We start from the raw sequence: 21,950 nt of genomic DNA, 5'->3' as shown, positions 1-21,950 counted from the left end.
ACATCTAACTCTTCATTAGAATGGAGAAAGTGAGAAAGCAGTGTGTGAAGTTGCAGGAAAGTGGGAAGGATACGATAAAGGGAATGTCTGTGATAAGGTTATCCAGGTGATACACTTTCTGATTTGCCTAGTTAACAGATCGATGAGGCCGATGAAAGAAAAAAAAAGCCCACAGCACAAAGCTTCTACTGGGAATTAGAGACAAAAGAGAAGGCTGAAAATTATGCATCAGCCAGACTTGTGGAGAGAAAAAAATCTGAGATAAAGTTTCATGTCCATGTCTCAGAACAATTTCTGAAAGAACAAGGAAATGTTGGTTATCTGAAATTATCAAATTCAGTTCTAAGTCCCAGGGTCAATAACATGCCTCATCTTCCGTTTAGGTATTTTTTAGCCAATGTGTATCACCTGGGCAACTTTGGTCTTAACCCTATTATAGATATTTCCTCTGCTGTCTCCACCCCACCCTCTCCCTGCAACTTAAACATGCTTGTTTTCTCACGTTCTACTCCTGATGAAGGATCACTCACCTGAGATTTTAACTTGGTTCTTTTTACCACTGATTTTCAAAAAATTCTTTTACTAAACGTTTGTAGGTTCTATAATACACAAATGATTCTTTAGCTTGAGGTAATACTTTCGGTTGGAGTTGAGAAAGAGGTAAGTTGTAGATTTTTTTTCCTTTTGTAAGAGACTTTACTTAATTTTGAAGAACTTAACTAATATGGAAGCAAGAAAACAAAGAAGGATTTGCTACACAGAACTGTGAGATATTAGGAAAGAGATCGAGGAATATCAGTTAACACAGTTTAGAGGCAGCCAAAATGATACAGGGATAACAACTCATTCCATACAGATGCAGAAACGTTTGTATCGTTGTATTAGTTAAACATAATTGGTGCAGATCTAGCCTCCAACACTAAGGCAGGATGTACTGGATTTCGTAAGGTACAGTGGCATTGGGACAGCCTAAAGGAACTGCAAAGTTCAAGGAAGTTAGTCTCAGTATTTTAATAGAATCTAGAGCTTTCATAGCTATAAAAAGCTCTAGTGAAGCTGATATAGACGCACTGGTCTCTGTTACAGTAGGCATGAGAACACATTAAAATTATGCAAACATAACAAGGCATTCTGTAACTCAAAGGGTAATGAAATTATAAATTGCCAGGGAGAACCCTTTAAAGTGGCATACAGATAATAAGATTATAATGGCAATGGGATCAAAGAACTTGATGAAAAGAGAGGAAGTGGAATTATCCATCAAAGAGAATTGGGTTTATTGGGTCTATTGGCTATTTTTCTATTCCTAATTTTTTACTTTCTCTGTTATGTTCAGCATCAGACACATTAGTTCTAGCTTTTATCATTTGCATCTTTTCTGTGAGCATTTTCATTTTGTGAATAAACACATTTCATTTTCTTTTGATCTATTTTCTTTGGCTTATTTCAATTATTTTTGTATGATTAATCACAACTCTTTTATTTAATCCTCTTTTTAAAACCTTTTGTCCCAGTTGTTTACCATTTTAATTTTACACTATAGCAAGCTGTCTGACATATATTCTGTTCTTTTCCCCTTCAATTGTGGTTCAGTACTAGTTAGGATGTCCTTTGGCTTCCAGTCAAAACTGATGATCTATAGGTGAAATGTTTTATTTCTTATTGGGCTGTTGGGGTGGTTGACAGTGCCCATTCACCTGAGAGGAAGATGGAAATCTGGAAATCTGTGCTCCTGAAGCACTACAGTGAAGGTATTCCCAAAGTACTGTTTAGGCATAGGTTGGGATGGTGTTTCCCTAGCTGAGGAACATACAGAAGGGCTACTGGCATATATCCTGTGTAATTGCGTTCCATGGAATTTTAAACTTCAGTATTTATTTCCTACAGAAACTTCCAAACTATAAAACAAAAACATGCATAATAAAGATTTCATAGTTTCTTAATGTAGCTTTGGCAAAATTCCCACAACATTGTTAGATATTGGACACGATACTTGTACTAATGCAGGTAAAGGATTAGTGCAAAAGCTTTACCATCATCACATGATTTGCTCTTGTCACGTACTTATATTGTTAAGGTTCACTGTTAGTCCTTGTTGAACATGCTCCTGAATCAACTGCAGAGTTCTCTCAAAGATTTCACCCGCTCTCGCTGCCTCCACAGTATAGGGGTCACGCGGGTAACGGAATAAGGCCAGCAGGTCATTTGGGGTGCGTGGGCGCCTGTCAAATACAAGCCAGAACTTCAATTTTGAAATATTTAGCTAATGAAAAGCTAGAATATTATTCATCACAACATGAGAAAGTGTTTGGTGTGCACAGACAGATATTTAGGATTTACAGCGAGAGCACCGGCTCCACAAACACTACCTTCCAAGATCAATTGCTGTAGGATCAAACACTGTTTTGTGGCCAGGTGGTGTTGCCTCATAACTCCAGGGACCCAGGTTCCACCCTGATCAAGGGTGATGATGATGAAGAGGATGGATATGTGTGAGCGTGTGTGTTTCCACTGAATGCTCCAGTTTCTCTCCCACATCCGAAGAGCATTCTGATTATCCCTTAATTTAGGCATGTGATACAGATCCAAAGAGTTGATAGATTTGTCAGGGAAAAGAGATTAGATGGAAAATAAGAGGGGAATGGGGCTGGATGGGCTGATTGGCCTGGAACTAGCACAGACCTGACTGGTCAAATGGCCTCCTTCTGTACAATGCTATGCAAGTAGTCATTGGCTGCCCACCTAGACATCATGGATAATGCTTAGAATACAGCAATATGGTTGGTCCTTCATTGCAGAGGAGAAATCTTCAGCGTTCACAGAGACCACTTGCTCGACCCAGTGTGAACATAATTTGTGACAGCTGTTGCGAGGTCTACTTCACAGTCTTTGCTTTGTAAAAGGAAGGCTTCCCACAATAAATGAGACTGAAACATATGTGCAGCGTAACCCAAAATAAATGAGTACTGTTATGAATTGGAGCTGGAGCAACACAAACGTCTTTGAGATGCTCCTCAGCACAGACTCTCAGCAGTAACAAAGCATGAAGCCTAATAACTCAAAATAAAATGATGATATTCAGATGAGGCCTTTCCACCATCCAAATGCTTAATTAACTACAGATACAAAGACTGCAAGTGAACTATCATGATAACAATTTCACAGCTTCACAAAATATGCAAATTTAATTTCTTCTGAGAAAATCAAATAAACAGACCCATGTCATACTTGAAAACTTAGGTAACAGCATTTAAACGTATTCCTGGATGTACATTGTGGATAGATAAAGGAATCAGGAAGGTTTTAGGGACACTCAGCAGTGCAGCAGTTAATGCTGCTGCCTCATTTTTCCAGGGAGCTACAGTACATTCCATCCAATACAGAGCCTGCACATTCTCCCAGTTACTGTGTGGGATTTTGCTGGGTGCTCTGATTTAGAACATAGACCATAAAAAACCTACAGCACATGACAGGCCCTTTGGCCCACAATGTTGTGCCGACCATTTAACCAACATGGATCTCCTCCCACGTTCCAAATTTGCCCTGATGTATTAACCAGTGACAGTAAATTACCCCTCTGTATAGGTAAGTGGTTAAATAAAATTAAAGAGGAGTTGATCGGCACGAAGGTTACCGGGAAACGGGATTACAGGAAGCTGGCATGGAAGTGAAAGGTTGAACAACCTCCTTCTGTATTGTACATACAGGGGTCATCGAAGGAAAAAATATGGTTATTTACACGTGGAAGGTTAGACTCTGACCTTAAAAATTAAGACATATCAGGTAGGTTCCCTTTGGTTCCTTCAGCAAATATACACAACCATACCTTTTAAAAAAAATTCTTTACTCCTTAAGCTCTCCATGTAAATTGATACTTTAGGAATCTGATTCCTAATTGACTGAGAGGCACGCTTGTGCTACAACAGTAAACTTGAAGTACAAAATGAGAAAGCTAAGTCTGAATCTATTTTAACTCAACACTCACAAATGTGAATTGCAGGACTGATATAGTGGCTGACCTTTCTTACTATAAATCGTGGGCTCTATCCAGATCATTGTACAGAGAAAAACCATTAAAGCTATTGTACCTGCGCAACTATGTCAGAAGAGTTATCCCACTAATTGCACTCCCCTGCTCTTCTAGCATTGTCTTGCAATTTCATAGAACATAGAATAGTACAGCACAGCACAGGCCCTTCGGCCCACAATATTGTGCCGACCCTTAAACCCTACCTCCCATATAACCCCCAGTGTGGGCACGTGGCCAAGTGGTTAAGGCATTGGACTAGCGACCTGAAGGTCGTGAGTTCGAGCCCCAGCCGAGGCAACTTGTTGTGTCCTTGAGCAAGGCACTTAATCACACATTGCTCTGCGATGACACTAGTACCAAGCTGTATGGGTCCTAATGCCCTTCCCTTGGACAACATTGGTATCGTAGAGAGGAGAGACTTGCAGCATGGGTAACTGCTGGTCTTCCATACAACCTTGCCAAGGCCTGTGCCCTGGAGAGTGAAGACTTTCCAGGCACAGATCCATGGTCTCGCAAGACTAACGGATGCCTTAAAAAAAATAACCCCCCCCCGCCTTAAATTCCTCCATAAACCTGTCTAGCAGTTTCCCCTTTTTCTAATTCCAGTGCCATTCAATCCATCTCCATCCTGTCAGGCAGGGCGTCTCTGATCATAACAATTCACTGTGTAAAATCAATTCTCATCAATCAGCACTAAACATTGCCCCTCTCGTACTCAGGTGACTTGGCACAATTCGACTTAGTTTAATCCCGTCTAAAATTTGAAGGATATAACTTGTTATTTTATTTAAAAATTGGTATTTTGACACATTTGCTTTTGTGCTTTTGGAGGGTGGACTGCAGGTACATTGCAATATCTTTTAGGAATGCACCCCATATTACTATCTTCTAATTATTGTAAATGTTTTTTAATTAATAAAAATCACATCTCTACTTCCAGTATTTGAACGAAAAGTAATTAAGCTTGCATGCAAGAGAACTGCATTCTTTACTTCTATTTTCTACAGAATTCTCCCATCAATAGTAGCTGAATGGTTAACAGTTACTACTTTGTGGAGTGAGCCAAATGAGGTCAGGGTTCGCTGCTAGATAACAGACCCAGAACAGATACTGCGGTTTCAAAGTGCTTTATTGTTGTTCATGGGCCTTCTAGACCCAAGTTGAACTCATATAAAATGACAAGCTAGAATGCAACATCTTGTTAATACATTAACCTCATGGGAAACATACGGATTAGTAACTGGCGACTCGCCCCCTTGAGGATGTTCCATTATTCAATTAGATCCTAGCTGATCTACATCTGCACTCAATCAGTACACTTGGTTCCTTATCTCTTAATATCCTAGCTTCATAAAACATCCTTAATTCTGACATTTTCAGCAGAACCTAACTTCATATGTTTTTTTTTGGGGGGGGTGAGATTTCCATCTTTTTACTATTATTTGTGTGAAGACCTAGTTTTACTTTTGAATGTTTTAAAATTGTAAAGTCATGCTCTTATTTTGGACTCCTTCAGCACAGAAGATGCATTGAATCCATCTTCCCTGTGAACTTCTTCAAAACACTTTAGTTAAGTCACACTATAACCTTGTGTAGTTAAATTAAATCATTATGCAATTCAGTCTCATAATTTAATACCTTCATCTGAGAATCTTTCTGGTGAAATGTATTTATTCTGATCCATTTGTAAATGATTATTTCCTTGCCATGGATGCTTTAAAGCATAAAAAAAACTGCTGAGTACATAAACATTTTATAGCATTCCCAAAATCTTCAGGCAAATTTTGTGTAACATTTAAAATAATTTGGGTTTATCAAAGAATTTGGTCTCTGTGATAAAACTGGGAGGACCCCATGTGTTTCTACTCAGACATCTAAAAGATAGAGCCATTTTTAAAAATAAATTCATGTGAGAATGGTTCACAGCTGAATAAATAGAGGCAGTGCTCAGTCATTTTAATATGTTCACCACATGATACAAACATTAAAGACAAAATGCAATCAGTGCTTGAAATCATCATACATTTGACAAAATTTGCACAGCTGAAGCATAATATTAATGTTCATGACTATATGTGCATTTACTGTATTTATACTCATAAAAGACTTAACATTTTTTCACACATGAAGGAATTTGTGAACATGTTTGCTTAAGTCAACGAGAGATTTAGAGATCATTGAATCCTTACTTGTCAAACAAATCCCTTCGTGTTGAATTAATTGCACTGTCAATGCTATTAATAGCTTCCTGGAGAGACTCTTCAACAAAGGTGTCACCAGTTCGCCCACCTTCCAGCGCTGAAAAATGCATCAAAAACACATACGTACAAAAACAATCTTGTTTAGTTCCTTTCCCACACACAAAAAAAATTGATGAAGGACAAGACAGACCTCAACATCAGCTGCAACACTAAACAACAGATGGCATACAGCTTTACACACTATCAGTCTCTTAACAGCTTGCACATGGTTTCAGTTGTGGGGCCCCTTTTCATTCAAATTCATGGGGTAATTAGGAGTCTGACAATTAACAGTGTTTGGGGGAGCCTTGGCAAATGAAGGCAAACTCACAAATACCCATTGTTTTCTGTAACTACCTCAGTGGTGTAAAATTCAGCCTCCCAGCAGTTAATAATCAAGATTTATAAAGTGCAATGCGAATATAAAACTAAAATAATCCCTGCTGTGAATCGTTAGCAGTGACTTTTTAAAATGCTCCTATTATTGTAAATTAATTTTGTTTATTTTTCTTCTGTAGCCAACTTTTCTCCCTTAACAATTTAAAAACTGAAATTGCTATTTCTTTGTCATATGTTGTCTGCTGGTCAGTATCGATAGTCCCACTGGCACTCCTGAAGACTCAGTGGTCTGGGTCGCAAGCCAGGGTATCTATGGTAATGAACAGATTTAAAATTACTATTGTTAATGTCTCTGCATATTCCGTTCATACTTCTGATTACATATGTACATAAAAATGTGTAGGCCTCTACTATGTAGATGATTGGTGTTGGGATGTGGGGATTATTGGTAGTATTAAGCAACACTCACGACACGCTGGAGGAGCTCAGCAGGTCAGGTAGCATCCGTGGAAACGATGAGTCGATGTTTCGGGCCAGAACCCTTCGTCAGGACTGAAGAGGGAAGGGGCAGAGGCCCTATAAAGAAGTTGGGGGGAGGGTGGGAAGGAGAAGGCCGGTAGGTTCCAGGTGAAAAACCAGTAAGGGGAAAGATAAAGGGGTGGGGGAAGGTGTTAAAATGGATGCACCGTGATCAGTATGGACAAAGTGGGTCTGCTTTAACATTGCATCTTTCTACCTTTAGGACTGCAAGCTCTAGAAGGTCAAAAGAATGTACTAAGTTAACAGTGACCCCTAAGCTCAGTAGTTTTGGTGTGTTACTGGTTTTTGTATGAACTAGTGTTACAACAGGTAAGAGTGAACAGAGTCATAACTTGATACACTTGCAAAGATGTTAAAGAGGTTAAGAGTTCATGATTTTGATGTATTTTACACACTTATGCACATTGACACGTAAATATGCAATGAACATTCTTGCTTATTTCTATGGCAAGTTAAGATATTAATTATTATACTTGCTGAATTTTATATTTTTGGTAGGGAAAATGAGGCTTTGTGGATCTCCAGTCGCTACACACCTCCATCTCCCATCAGGAAGGCCTCAAAGCTCTCTGTTTCTTTCTGGACATCAGACCAAACCAGTTCCCTTCCACCAGCACTCTCCTCCATTTGGCAGAACTGATCCTCACTCTCAATAATTTCTCCTTTGGATCCTCCCATTTCCTTCAAACAAAAGGTGTAGCCATGGGCACTCACGTGGGTCCTAGCTATGCCTGCCTTTTCGTTAGCTATGTGGGCAGTCTAGGTTCCAAGTCTACACCGGCATCATTCCCCAACTTTTCCTACGCTACATCGACGACTAAATTGGCACTGCTTCCTGCACCCATGCACAGCTCGTCAACTTCATCAACTTTGCTTCCAATTTCCACCCTGCTCTCAAATTCACCTGGTCCATTTCTAACACCTCCCTCCTCTTTCTTGATCTCTCTGCCTCTATATCTGGAGACAGCTTATCTACTGATATATTTTATAAACCCACTGATTCTCACAGCTACCGGGACTATACCTCTTCCCACCCAGTTTCTTGTAAAAATGCCATCCCCATCTCTCAATTCCTCTGTCTCCACCACATCTGCTCTCAGGATGAGGCTTTCCATTCCAAAACAAAGGAGATATCTTCCTCCACCATCAACGCTGCTCTCACCCACATCTTTTCCATTTTGCACACGTCTGTCCTCACTCCATCCTCACACCACCCCACCAGGAATAGGGTTCCTCTTGTCCTTACCTACCACACCAGCCTGTGTGTCCAGCACATAATTCTCAGTAACTTCTGCCATCTTCAATGGGATCCCACCAAGCACATCTTTCTCTCCTCCCACTTTCTGGTTTCAGCAGGGATCGCTCCCTATGCAACTCCCCTGTCCATTCGTTCCTCCCCACTGATCTCCCTCCTGGAATGCATCCTTGCAAGCAGAAAAAGTGATACATCTGCCCCTACATCTCCTCCCTCACTGCCATTCAGGGCCCCAAACAGTCCTTCCAGATGAGGCGACACTTCACCTGTGAGTATATTGGGGTCATCTACTATATCCGGTGCTCCTGGTGTGGCCTCCCGTATATCAGTGAGACCCAACGAAGATTGGGAGACCTATGCTCCATCCACCAGAAAAAGTAGAATTTCCTATTGGCCACCCATTTTAATTCTTCTTTCCATTCCTATTCTGACATGTCAGTCCATGGCCTCCTCTACTGCTGTGATGAGGCAACACTTAGGATGGAGGAACATCTTATATTCTGTCTCGGCAGCCTCTAACCTGATGACATGAACATCGATTTATCTAACTTCCAGTAATGCCACACCCCCACCTTTACCATTCCCTATTTCCATTTCCCTCTCTCACCTTATCTCCTTACCTGCCCATCACCTCCCTCTGCTGCTCCTCCCCCTTCCCTTTCTTCCATGGCCTTCCGTTCTCTCCTAATAGATTCCCCTTTCTCTAGCCTTTTATCTATTTCACCAATCAAGTTCCAGCTCTTTACTTCACCCCCCCATCACCTACTACCTTGTATCTCTTCCTCCCCTTCCCTCCACCCCAACCTTCTTACTCTGACCTCATCTTTTTTCCTCCAGTCCCGATGGAGGGTCTCCGCCCGAAATGTCAACTGTTTATTCTTTTCCATAGATGCTGCGTGGACAGCTGAGTTCCGCCAGCATTTTGTGTGAGTTGTTAGGCTTTCAAAACCTCTTCACCTATCTCACCCAGGCTGAGAATCAATGTCAATGGCAAATTTGTTCCATACGCATATACATGATTAGTTACTGCAAGGAGAGGAGTAGTCAGATCCGATTTCTGAATGGACATTAAACCCATGAACACTACCTGACCTCTTATTTTATCTCTATTTTTGCAGTACTTAATTTAACTATTTTATATATATGTACTTACTATAATCCACATTTTCTTTTCTATTAATATGTATTGCATTGTACTGCTGCCACAAAGTTATCAAATTTCATGACATACGCTGGTGATATCAAATCTGATTCTGATGACATTACTATTTTGGGCTGGGATGGTGGAGTAAGGACATTCATGTGATTGTGGTGGAGGAAGGGCAGGAGGGAAGACTGGGAAACAATGCTGGAGGCTGAAGGAGTGATATAGGTTGCTGTGTTATGAACTGAAAGCCTACCTACAACTTGTTTCAAGTGTTGGACTCTATGAGGAGCAGCTCGGGATCTTTCCTCAAGTATCGCCACGGCAGTCCTCATTCACTGTGAAAGTTTGCTTCTTCATGGATAAGCTGTGCTGATTATTGGGTACACACATGAGGTTGAAACCCCTGAAAGTGATGACTAAATGTACGTCACAAAACAAAGGGTATTTTGGGCTACTTCATGCATTACCACGTCTCATATATGTAGGATCTTGAGACAAGTTCATAGACTTACCTGGTAAGTTCCCAAGCAGTAGTTCTCATTGGTCTTGCATAGATCTTTGCTAATCTACCTCATGAATACTTCCAACCTGAACGACTACTCAGATTTCCTATCTGAAATTGGCAATGGGCACTTCTGTAGTTTAATTTCAGTCAAAGGCTGATGGTTTTAAATATAAACCTATACCTTTCACATCTGTTTTAAATTTGGTTAAAGTTCCAATAACATCCAAGGTGGCTCTCATCATTCCCCTTGACATCCCATCACCTCATTTTTAAACTGGGTTTAAACCAGAAACCAGTATAACCATAATTAAATCCATACCAGAAACGCTGCTGAACAGTCAATAACAGTACCCAAAACTGATTCATGTACATCAATTGTGGTTACGTACCAGTGACGGTCAACAGCATATTACTGGAGATGAAACCAAACGCATTTCGGGCAATGCACTCATAGCGGCCCTGTTCAGCTTCTCCGACATCTCGAATAGTTAATGCACCCTCCGTAGTGACGAAAAACTTTCCACTGTCTGTGATCTGTACACCATCCTATTTACAAAGAGTAGGTAAAGTAAAATAGTTTTTGTAAACATAAATATTCAACTATTTCATAATCTATTGACTTCTTGTTCTTTTATCTGGGAACAGACATTTTAACTAGATCTTTCTCATTTTACTAACTAATATCTAACCCCCTTTTTGTTACTAGTGATGAACCACATTAATCCAGGCTGTGGATTGCTTCTACATTTATTTTAAACTTCAGCGTTGCATTTCCCCATGAGTTCAAGGTGAAAATTGGAACTGTAGTGAAGTTGCAAAGTTATGACAATACAATTGTTACCTACCAAAACCTTCAATGAAGATCCAGCTACAAAACAGAGATTGAGAACTTTTTGCAATTAATCCCAAATAATGTTGTTCCTTTTACCCTGCACAGTAAAACTGAGGAACATAGAGGGGGTATTTTCTTATCTTCTGCTGCTTTCATATTTATGAAGCCTATCACCATGTGAGATAGCGGGCTTGTGATTTGTTCTCATGTCTTTGAAATTGCCTTCTTGTAATAACTACTTAGAAGGGACACAACATTATTCCTAAGCAACCTTGTCTTAATGTGAGATGAACACATCAAAGATATTCACCATCCTTATATAATGACATAATTTAAGAATATTCTTGACCTCCTCGTGTTGAAGATTCGGTGAATAAAAAGGACATCAGAAGATAAAGAGGAATAATGTTTCCAGACTTCTTACTTTCCTGGAAAAATCTGTAGTGCCAGAAACATTGAAAATTCACCTTGTTTAGGAATGAATTAGTGGAGCTTTGTGTAAATTAAAGGAAGGAAGGAACCTCATTCCAAGAATCTTTAGGGGAATATTTAATTCATACCTTGGTCCATGTAATGATCGGGTGAGGCTCCCCCTGTGCAGAGCACTGGATTTCCACATCCTGTCCAGTTTCAGCCGTGGTATCATGTGGTGTGTGAATGAACACAGGTGTCACTGCCCATAAAGAAAGCACAAATCAGAACAAAATATTATATTCCCGCTTCTACACTGCTCCACACAATTCAGCATGTAGATGGCAAAGGGTGGATTCAATTCCAAGTTATGCACACAAAATACTGGAGGAACTTGACAGGTCAGATAGCATCTATGGAGGGTAATAAACAGTCAATGTTTCATGCTGAGACTATTCATCAGGACTGGAAAGCAAGGGAGAAGAAGCCAGAATAAGATGGGGGGAGGAGGGAAAGGAGTTCAAGTTGACAAAGGGTTGGAGAGCAGTGGAGGAACAGTGAGAGTCTCACTGAACTTTTGAAGAGAAGATTTAAACTTCTTCAGTGTAGACATACCCCTAAGAGACTTTACAGTGAAGTAGCACATCATAAATACAAAAGATTTACAATGCTGAAAATCCAGAGCAATATACTGTACAAATTTATTTGTAGAATAATAGAATTAATTCCAATAAAACTTTAACTATTGCTCAAAATGTTTGTTTTTGATGTGACTTGTATACCGTTAATCTGCACAATATTTGTAATCAATAGCACTGTCACACTGCAACTGAACTGGCTCTAGAAAATACAGGTCATAAAGGTAATTTCAGTTTGTGTTAGTGGATGACAGCTTATGATACAACAAAAAAAAAGACTTCTGACATCTATGAAAAAAACACGGATCTCACCTATTGACTCAACAGTCAGCTGTACTGGTACATGTCTTGCCCCCACTACACTAATGGCATGACACTCATATTGGCCTTGATCATGGGCAGCTACACCCACAATACGCAGTGTTCCAGTAGACAAAACTGTGTGTCTTCGGTCATTGGGCAACTGACCACCTGAATGAGATTAATAAACAGAAGTGGAAATAAAACAGCGTGATTATACTGATTTATGTTAAACTGAAGGCATCATTTTTATCAACCGATAAGTTAGCACACCAAAAGACAAGACATGAACCAGTAAGTCTTTGGTTCACAGACCATGATATCAACAACTTGATCAAGTGCTCTGGAGAGATTTGTCAATGATGGATGGTTGTACTACAAGAACTGAACAATTATTGATCTGAATGACCGTGGAGAACAGCAGTGAACTTACTCCACACAACATGTGTGATACAAGACTTGAAGCCCAGCACATCAATTGGCAATGGAATGGTGAGGATCTAGCATGTATTGTCAGTCTGTGCATCAGCAAAGTGTGTCTAAACAAAACTGTTCCATTTGATTTATAACACTGACACAGAAATTTGTCCAGGTTCATCCAATCCACAAAAACAGGACAAATCCAATCAGACCATTTACTGCCTCAACTGTTTTTTTCTCAGTCATCAGCAAAATGAACAAAGTGTACTATCTACTGGCACTTACTAATACTCCACTCTGGGTTTTATCAAGCCCACTCTGCTTCAGACCTCATCTGAGTCTAGGTGCCAAACATACACCAATGAGCTAGATTGTAAAGCTGAGAGGAGAGTGGAGCTTGTGATCTTTAAGCAGCATTGTATACATTAAGGCATCATTGACACTCTAATAAAAGCTGAAGTCAATGGGCAGCAAAGGAAAAATACTCCAAAGGCTGGAGTCATACCATGTACAAAGAAAAATGGTTGAGTGACAAACTGAGTCAGAAATCCATTATCCCACCCTCAATTCATAACTACAGGAGTTTCTTGAGACAATGTCCAAAATTCAACCAGATGTTTCACCAATGATCTTTCTTGTGTCATTGGTTAGAAGTAGAGATATTCTCTGATTATTGCATAATCTTCAATTTTATTCTCAATCCCTCAACAAATGAACCAATTCACGTTTGCAAGAAGCAAGATGTGACAATGTTCAGGCATGGATTGACATGTGGCAAGTAATATTCATGTTACCCACACCTATGATTCCAATTCATTCCAAATTGTGTATTATTATTTTGGGGGTTACCTATGACGAGTAGTTCAATTGGCTGAACTACACAAATACCATAGCTAAATAACACATCAGGATAGGTTATCTTTTGCCAATGACCAATCATCTCCTGATGCCTAAGGTGAATTAGCTAAGATAGACTGGCAAATGATACTGTACTTAAAGGGTTGATGGTGGATATGCAATGGCAAGTATTTAAAGATCGCATGGATGAACTACAATTGTTCATCTCAGTTTGGCAAAAGAATAAACCAGGAAAGGTAGTGCACCCGTGGCTGACAAGGGAAATTAGGGATAGTATCAATTCCAAAGAAGAAACATACAAATTAGCCAGAAAAAGTGGCTCACCTGAGGACTGGGAGAAATTCAGAGTCCAGCAGAGGAGGACAAAGGGCTTAATTAGGAAAGGGAAAAAAGATTATGAGAGAAAACTGGCAGGGAACATAAAAACTGACTAAAAGCTTTTATAGATAAGTGAAAAGAAAAAGATTGGTTAAGACAAATGTAGGTCCCTTACAGTCAGAAACAGGTGAATTGATGATGGGGAACAAGGACATGGCAGACCAATTGAATAACTACTTTGGTTCTGTCTTCACTAAGGAGCACATAAATAATCTTCCGGAAATAATAGTGGACTGAGGGTCTGGTGAGATGGAGGAACTGAGGGAAATACATGTTAGGAGGGAAGTGGTGTTACATAAATTGAAGGGATTAAAGGCAGATAAATCACCAGGAGCCAGATGGTCCGCATCCCAGAGTGCTTAAGGAAGTAGCCCAAGAAATAGTGGATGCATTGGTGATAATTTTTCAAAACTCTTTAGATTCTGGACTAGTTCCTGAAGATTGGAGGGTGGCTAATGTAACCCCACTTTTTAAAAAAAGGAGGGAGAGGGAAACCAGGGAATTATAGACCAGTTAGCCTAACATCGGTGGTGGGAAAAATGCTAGAGTCAGTTATCAAAGATGTGATAACAGCACATTTGGAAAGCGGTGAAATCATCAGACAAAGTTAGCATGGATTCGTGTAAGGAAAATCACATCTGATGAATCTCATAGAATTTTTTGAGGGTGTAACTAATAGAGTGGATAGGGGAGAACCGGTGGATGTGGTATATTTGGATTTTCAAAAGGCTTTTGACAAGGTCCCACACAGGAGATTAGTGTGCAAACTTAAAGCATACGGTATTGGGGGTATGGTATTGATGTGGATAGAGAATTGGTTGGCAGACAGGGAGCAAAGAGTGGGAATAAACGGGACCTTTTCAGAATGGCAGGCAGTGACTGGTGGGGTACCGCAAGGCTCAGTGCTGGGACCCCAGTTGTTTACAATATATATTAATGACTTGGATGAGGGAATTAAATGCAGCATCTCCAAGTTTGCGGATGACACGAAGCTGGGTGGCAGTGTTAGCCGTGAGGAGGATGCTAAGAGGATGCAAGGTGACTTGGATAGGTTGGGTGAGTGGGCAATTTCATGGCAGATGCAATTTAATGTGGATAAATGTGAGGTTATCCACTTTGGTGGCAAAACAGAAAAACAGATTATTATCTCAATGGTGGCCAATTAGGAAAGGGGGAGGTGCAACGAGACCTGGGTGTCATTATATACCAGTCATTGAAGGTGAGCATGCAGTGAAAAAAGCTAATGGTATGCTGGCATTCATAGCAAGAGGATTCGAGTACCGGAGCAGGGAGGTACTACTGCAGTTATACAAGGCCTTGGTGAGACCACACCTGGAGTATTGTGTGCAGTTCTGGTCCCCTAATCTGAGGAAAGACATTCTTGCCATAGAGGGAGTACAAAGAAGGTTCACCAGATTGATTCCTGGGATGGAAGGACTTTCATATGATGAAAGACTGGATCGACTAGGCTTATACATGCTGGAATTTAGAAGATTGAGGGGGGATCTTATTGAAACGTATAAAATCCTAAAGGGATTGGACAGGCTAGACGCAGGAAGATTGTTCCTGATGTTGGGGAAGTCCAGAACGAGTGGTCACAGTTTAAAGATAAAGGGGAAGCCTTTTAGGACCAGATGAGGAAAAACTTCTTCACACAGAGAGTGGTGAATCTGTGGAACTCTCTGCCACAGGAAACAGTAGAGGCCAGTTCATTGGCTATATTTAAGAGGGAGTTAGATATGGCCCTTGTGGCTAAAGGGATCAGCGGGTATGGAGAGAAGGCAGGTACAGGGTTCTGAGTTGGATGATCAACCATGATCATACTGAATGGTGGTGCAGGCTCGAAGGGCTGAATGGCCTACTCCTGCACCTATTTTCTATGTTTCTCTGTCTTTCCATAAAGCACAAATTACATTCTCTTCACTTGCCCAGATAAGTGTACCAATAATGCTCAGGAGAAAGTAAGCTACTTGAGTGGCACTGAATCAACCACCCTAATAATTTGATTCCTTTACCACCTGTACCGAATGGTTGCAGGATATATCCTCAATGCAATACAGTGCAGTTACTTCCCAGAATCCTCTGGCAGCATCTCCCAAACCAGCAAACTCTTCTACCAAAATGAACAAGGTTCAGGGCAAAATCATCACCACCAAGTTCCCTTTCAGTCGTGCACCATCCTTACCTGGAAATAAGAATGGTGCTTCACTGTCTACGAGAAAACCTATGCTGTGACCAACTAAAACTGAGCCGCATGGAAGCTGCAACTGGGAAATAGAAAAGTATTCACACGGCAAATCTCCTGGAGAATAAAAGATACCCTCATTTTCCTGACACAATGTTTTGTACTTTTTCAATGCCAAGGTGACCTTAACTACTGTTTGTCTAGAATTAAACATCTCCACTGCTTTGCTGACTTTGTAGTCGTTTGTAACTCGCAGAAACAGCTCGACCTCATTGTCGGTCTAAACAGAGAAGTGCGGTCTGATTTTTCCAGCGGAGGTTTTCTTTGTATTCCCCGAAGACATTGTTGAAAACTTTCTTTTGCTGTTGTTGTTGGTACTCTAGTTTTATTCTATGGAAATAGTACAACACCACCGCAGAAACGTAAATATTATACCGTTTCCTCGTTGCTTGTTTTCTGTAGATGTGTCTGCGTATGCCCAGTAGGAGTAGATTCGCCCAAATATCCGTTTTGGTGTGGACAGAGATATTTTGAAAAACGCGTAGTGTGGACGCCTGTCGTTTTTACTCGAAACTGGCGTTTTCAAAATTATCCAGTCTAGTGTGGACACAGCCTTAGTACAAACTCCAGACACCCAAAATATCTCTTGTTTGTTACATTTCTGAAGGATGATTAAGAAGGTGAAATGACAGAGCAGTCCTGTTCTGAATGGTGCATTAAGTGGAAGGGATACACCTTTAGCAATGTGTTAATAGCAGGAACACTCAACTATCGTCTTCCCCTATGTAGTATTATGACAGAATCATAATATCCCACACCAAATAATTAGTTTTACTAGCCACAAAGTTATCAATTGGGAGCTAAATTGTGTACAGGTTTTATTTCCTGAAAACCGGTTCTCATTTTAGTTAATCCAGAATCATACTATCCATGATTTCATAACTCCAGAACAATCCCTAACAATGTGATCCAACAGCACTGTGGAAGAAGGGCAACAGCTGTTTAAGAATGTGGCTCACCTATCTCTTCTGAAGGGAAGTAAGGGATGGGTATTCTCAGTGGCCATTTTATTAGGTACACTGTATACCTGCTTGTTAATACAAATATCTAATCAACCAATCATGTAGCAGCAACTCAATGCATAAAAGTATTCAGCCATCATCAAGTCATTGAATTGTTAGTGTGGAACTCAAAAGGAGTGCCCTACACTGAGTTTGCTGATTCACCAGTTGATTGATAGCAGTCAGTGGGCTGGGCTGAGGCTGCTGGCAGCTGAGTTGTTGAGCTGAGATTGGCAGTTGGGGCTGTTGATTGAGTGGGTGGGGACTTTGGCATGGAGGAGCCTAGTAGTTTGGAAAGGGTTAGTTTGTAGCCTATGGCTGCGGGAGGAAGGGAGGGATTGAGATTGAAATTGAGATTGAAATTGAGATTGAAATTGAAATTGAAATTGAAATTGAAGGGGGAGGGCAGGAGACTGTGGAATACTCCAGAAGTAAAGGTAGCCAAAAAAGGGGTGCATCAAGTGAAAGACCTGAAGTAAAGGGAGACAACACATTGAGAAAAATGGGTGAATTGGAGGAATTTATAGTTCTGTATAAAATTAAAGGTCAGGAGGAAGAAGGAGGAGGATTTAGAGCCCTTAATCCTTTGAAAGCGGCAGCAGCATCAGAGAACCAAATAGGTAAAGGATTCCAGGCCAAGATTTTGTCTAATGGATTGCTGAAAATTTGTTGCAAAGATATTAACCAATATAACAGTGCTAAAATGGTGGGAAAATTGGTTGTGAAAGTGGAGTGTATTACTCTGAAAGAAAGGAAGGGAGTTAAGGGGGTAGTGTATAGTATTTGGTCTAGCAAACTGAAAAAAAAATTTTGGACAATATTAAAGGTGGTCGAGTGATTGAAGCCAAACGATTGAAATCAAGAGAAGGTGGTATTTGGGATTTCCCTGTTCTTCTGGTTTTTGCAGGTGATGTTCTTCCAACTAGAGTCTATCTTGGGTGCATGTCTTATCAAGTTAGAGAATATATTAGGCCTCCCTTACACTGTTATAATTGCCAGAGATTTGGACATGTTGCTGGTTCATGTTGAGGTAAAAGATGATGTATGAATTGTGGAGAGGATCGTGATATTAAAGCATGTAAGGCAGTGGTGCCTAAGTGCAGTAACTGTGGAGGGGAGCATATAGCGGCGTTCAGAGGATGTGAGTATTTTAGTAAGGCAAAGCAGATTCAGGATGTTAGTATCCCAAAAAAAAATGCTGATGCAGTAAAGAAAGTCGATAGAGAGCAAAGGATAAGCAAAGAAAAGATTGGAACGATGTGGAGTCAGCACATTGAGTTTTCCAACTATGGTTCCTTCAGGCATGTTGTTGATGACTAAAGAGTCTTTTTTGTGTTTATTGTTGATGTACTGGTCGGGGCTAAAACTACAGCCAAAAGGTCGGATATGATAAAAGTAGTTGTTGAAGCTGCAGAGAGATTCCTTGATATAAAACAGATTTCACTGGAAAAATTACATGAGTATATGACAGACAAACAATCACTGAATACTTCCCAGTTGTCGGGATCAGAGAGTACAGAGGAGCTTTATGTGAATGAAGAGGCCAATAATTAGTAATTGGATGTTTTTAATATTACAATGGAATGCAAGAAGTTTATCTGCAAATGGTCAAGAATTAAAAAGATTTGTTGGAACTTTTAAAGACAAGCCTGATTAGATCTGTATACAGGAGACATGTTTAAAGCCTCATTTGGATTTTGTGATCCCTGGATATGATAGTTTGAGAGCTGATAGAACGGGTAAATCTGGTGGAGTGTGTGCAACTTTCATAAAAGCAGGACTCCAGTTTAGAAGACTTGATTTTAAATCTAACCTTGAAATTATGGCTGTGGAGGTTTGGAGCTCTTGTGGTCAAATAACTCTGATTAACTTTTATAATCCAGGTAATATGTTATCAGATTTGGATGAAATTATGAATAAGGTAAGATCCCCAGTAATCTGGGTTGGAGATTTCAATGCCCGTAATTCTATATGGGGTAGCGAAAGTAAAGATAGTAATGGAGCGGTAATAGAGGAGTTTCTAGATAAATACAACATGGTACTGCTAAATGACGGAAGGCCTACAAGATTTAATATTGTAAAGAACACTTGTAGTCACTTAGACTTATCTATCACTTCCTCAAACTTAGCTAGGTTTGGGGAATGGGATGTTATGGACAGATACACACTAGGAAGTGATCACTATCCTATATTATGTACAAACTGTAGATTTGGTAGAAATTTGATAGTATAAGTTGAGGAGAGGTCTGCTAGGTATAATTTTTCTTTGGCCCATTGGGATGAGTGCCAGGAGAAAGCTGTGGATATAATAGAAGAAATTAATAGCGAGGGCTCCATAGATGATTGGAATGAATCCCTCTGTTCTATAATTCATAAAGCTGCTCAGTTGACTATTCCGCCACGGAATGTACTTAAGGCTTGAGCACTAGTTCTGTGGTGGAATAAAAATTGTGATATAGCAGAAAGAAATAGAGCTTACAGGAAATTAAGAAAGTACTCAGTGTTAGATAATGTTATGGAGTATAAAAAGGAAAGAGCAGTAGCAAGGAGAGTAATTAAAAATGCAAAGAGGGATAGTTGGAGAAGATTTTGTGGAACCCTGGGCCCTGAGACACCTATAAAGCAGCTATGGATGATCATTCACAGAATGTCAGGGATATATAGGAAACCATCTATCCCAACTTTGCTGGAAGGAGATATTGAAGCTGTAACCAATAAGGAAAAGGCTGATGTGTTTGTAGAGGTGTTCCAAGCATTACACAGTTCTGGAGAGTTAGGTGATTTGAGAAAGGAAATTATGTTAAAGGAAAGTTGGAAACTGGACAGGAGTTTGGATGATAATAGCTCCATAAATTTGTTTTTCTCCCTTCAGGAAATGCAGGAAGCTGTCCAATCAGGTTCAAACACGTCTCCTGGTAGGGATGGACTGTGTTATGAACTGCTTAAGCATTTAGATGACTCTGTATTAATAGAAATTCTAGCATTGTTAATTCAGTGTGGGAAGAAGGAAAATTACCAGTAGAATGGAAGCATACGGTGGTAGTTCCAGTTTTAAAGCCAGGTAAGGACATGTCTAGTCCTAGTTCGTATTGGCCTATAGCTTTAAAGTCAGTGCTTTGTAAAACTATGGAACGAATGGTCACCAAGACACTTGTTTATTTTTTGGAGAATAAGGGACATTTTGCTGCCTATCAAAGTGGTTTTAGAGCTGGAAGATCAACAATGGAAGCTGTTGCCCTTTTAGATCATGATATTAAAAAAAAACATTTCAAAATAGAGAAGTAATGGTAGGTGTATTTCTAGATATTGAAAGAGCATATGACTCACTATGGAAGGATGGCTTATTAATTAAACTCTATGATGTGGGAATTAGAGGTAGAATATTTAATTGGATCAAAGATTTCCTTAAGGAAAGGACAATTCAAGTAAGAATAGGCAGAACAAGCTCCAAGTCAGTTACAATAGGTAATGGTACCCCTCAAGGAAGTGTCATTAGGCCAGTTCCTTTTAATATCATGATAAATGATATCTTTGATCAGGTAGGGGCAGAATTTGGCAAATCATTGTTTGCAGACGATGGTGCAATCTGGAAAAGAGGAAGAAACATCAAGTATATATTAAGGCAGGTACAAAAGGCTTTAAGATCAGTTGAAAACTGGGCTAATAAATGGGGTTTCAGGATTTTTGCTTCTAAGTTCAAATACATGATTTTTGGCCTTAGAAGAAAGATTCCTGATTGTGAATTGTGTCTATATGATTCTCCACTAGAAAGAGTCAAGGTATTCACGTTTTTAGGTGTCTGGTTTGATGAAAGACTTACTTGGAGGGTTCATATAAATAAAACAATTGGAAAGTGTGAGAAAGTTTTAAATGTTGTGAGAAGTATTGTTGGATGTGACTGGGGAGCAGGGCAGGAAACTACTTAATGTATCTAGCTATGATTAGATCAGTTATAGATTATGGTTGTATTGCTTATGGTTCCGCTGCTACGGCAGTGCATGGAAAACTAGACACTGTGCAGTCCAAAGCACTTAGACTCTGTTGTCGAGCTTTTGGAACAACATCAGTCCCAGCATTATGTGTGGAGATGGGAGAAATGCCTCTACATTTAAGACGAATTCAGTTGGGCCTGCAGTATTGGGTAAAACTAAATGGATTCAATCACAGCTGTCCATCAAAGTGTCTTTTGCAGGGGAAGTCAGGGTGCCAAAGTAAAATTAAAAGATGCCCATTTTTAGATTTGGTTAATAACTGGGCTGTGAAATTGAAACTGACTGAGGAAGACATAGTTGACCAATTTTGCCTGCCACCTGTCCCTTTTTGGCTCTTTCCAGAACAAGAAGTAGACCTATTCCTCCTTTTTCAGCTTCAAGGAAGCAGTGCAATTTCATCAGCGTTGATCACAAATGAATATTTAAATAATAAATGGGGATCTTATCTGAAGATTTTTACTGATGGCTCAGTGGACCCAGAGAGCAGTAGGGCAGGATTTGGGATGTATGTGTCTCAACTTCCAAGTTAAAATTGGTCACCAGGTTTCAGATGGTGTTTCTGTCTTTGCAACAGAATTATTAGCAATCCTCTGGGCCTTATGGTGGATAGAAGACTCTCGACCACGTAGGGTTATCATCTTTTTGGATTCTGCTGCTGCCTTAGAGCCTATAAAAGGGAGTAAATCAAAAGTGCGTCCTGACATAGTTATTGAGATTCTCTTAGTGCTCTTCAGAGTAGGGAAGATGGGTTGTGCAGTTAGATTTTCATGGATACCTGGGCATGCTGGGGTGGAGGGAAATGAAATTGTGGATGGCATT

General features: G+C 40.0%; 1 protein-coding gene across 1 annotated transcript in view; it reads right to left on the bottom strand.

Moving 5' to 3' along the window:
- LOC134342776 (peroxidasin homolog) overlaps positions 1-21,950 on the bottom strand; it is a 275,630-nt gene that overhangs the window by 35,980 nt on the left and 217,700 nt on the right. Inside the window, exons 12-16 of the mRNA XM_063041342.1 lie at positions 12,250-12,408; positions 11,449-11,561; positions 10,446-10,602; positions 6,220-6,328; positions 2,065-2,222 (exon numbers count right to left, since the gene is read on the bottom strand). Coding sequence (XP_062897412.1) covers positions 2,065-2,222; positions 6,220-6,328; positions 10,446-10,602; positions 11,449-11,561; positions 12,250-12,408 — 696 coding nt within the window. The remainder of the gene's footprint in view (positions 1-2,064; positions 2,223-6,219; positions 6,329-10,445; positions 10,603-11,448; positions 11,562-12,249; positions 12,409-21,950) is intronic.

This window comes from Mobula hypostoma, chromosome 2 (genome assembly GCF_963921235.1).
Source record: "Mobula hypostoma chromosome 2, sMobHyp1.1, whole genome shotgun sequence".
Taxonomy (NCBI): Eukaryota; Metazoa; Chordata; class Chondrichthyes; order Myliobatiformes; family Myliobatidae; genus Mobula; species Mobula hypostoma.
This window is presented reverse-complemented; position numbering and strand designations above follow the sequence as displayed.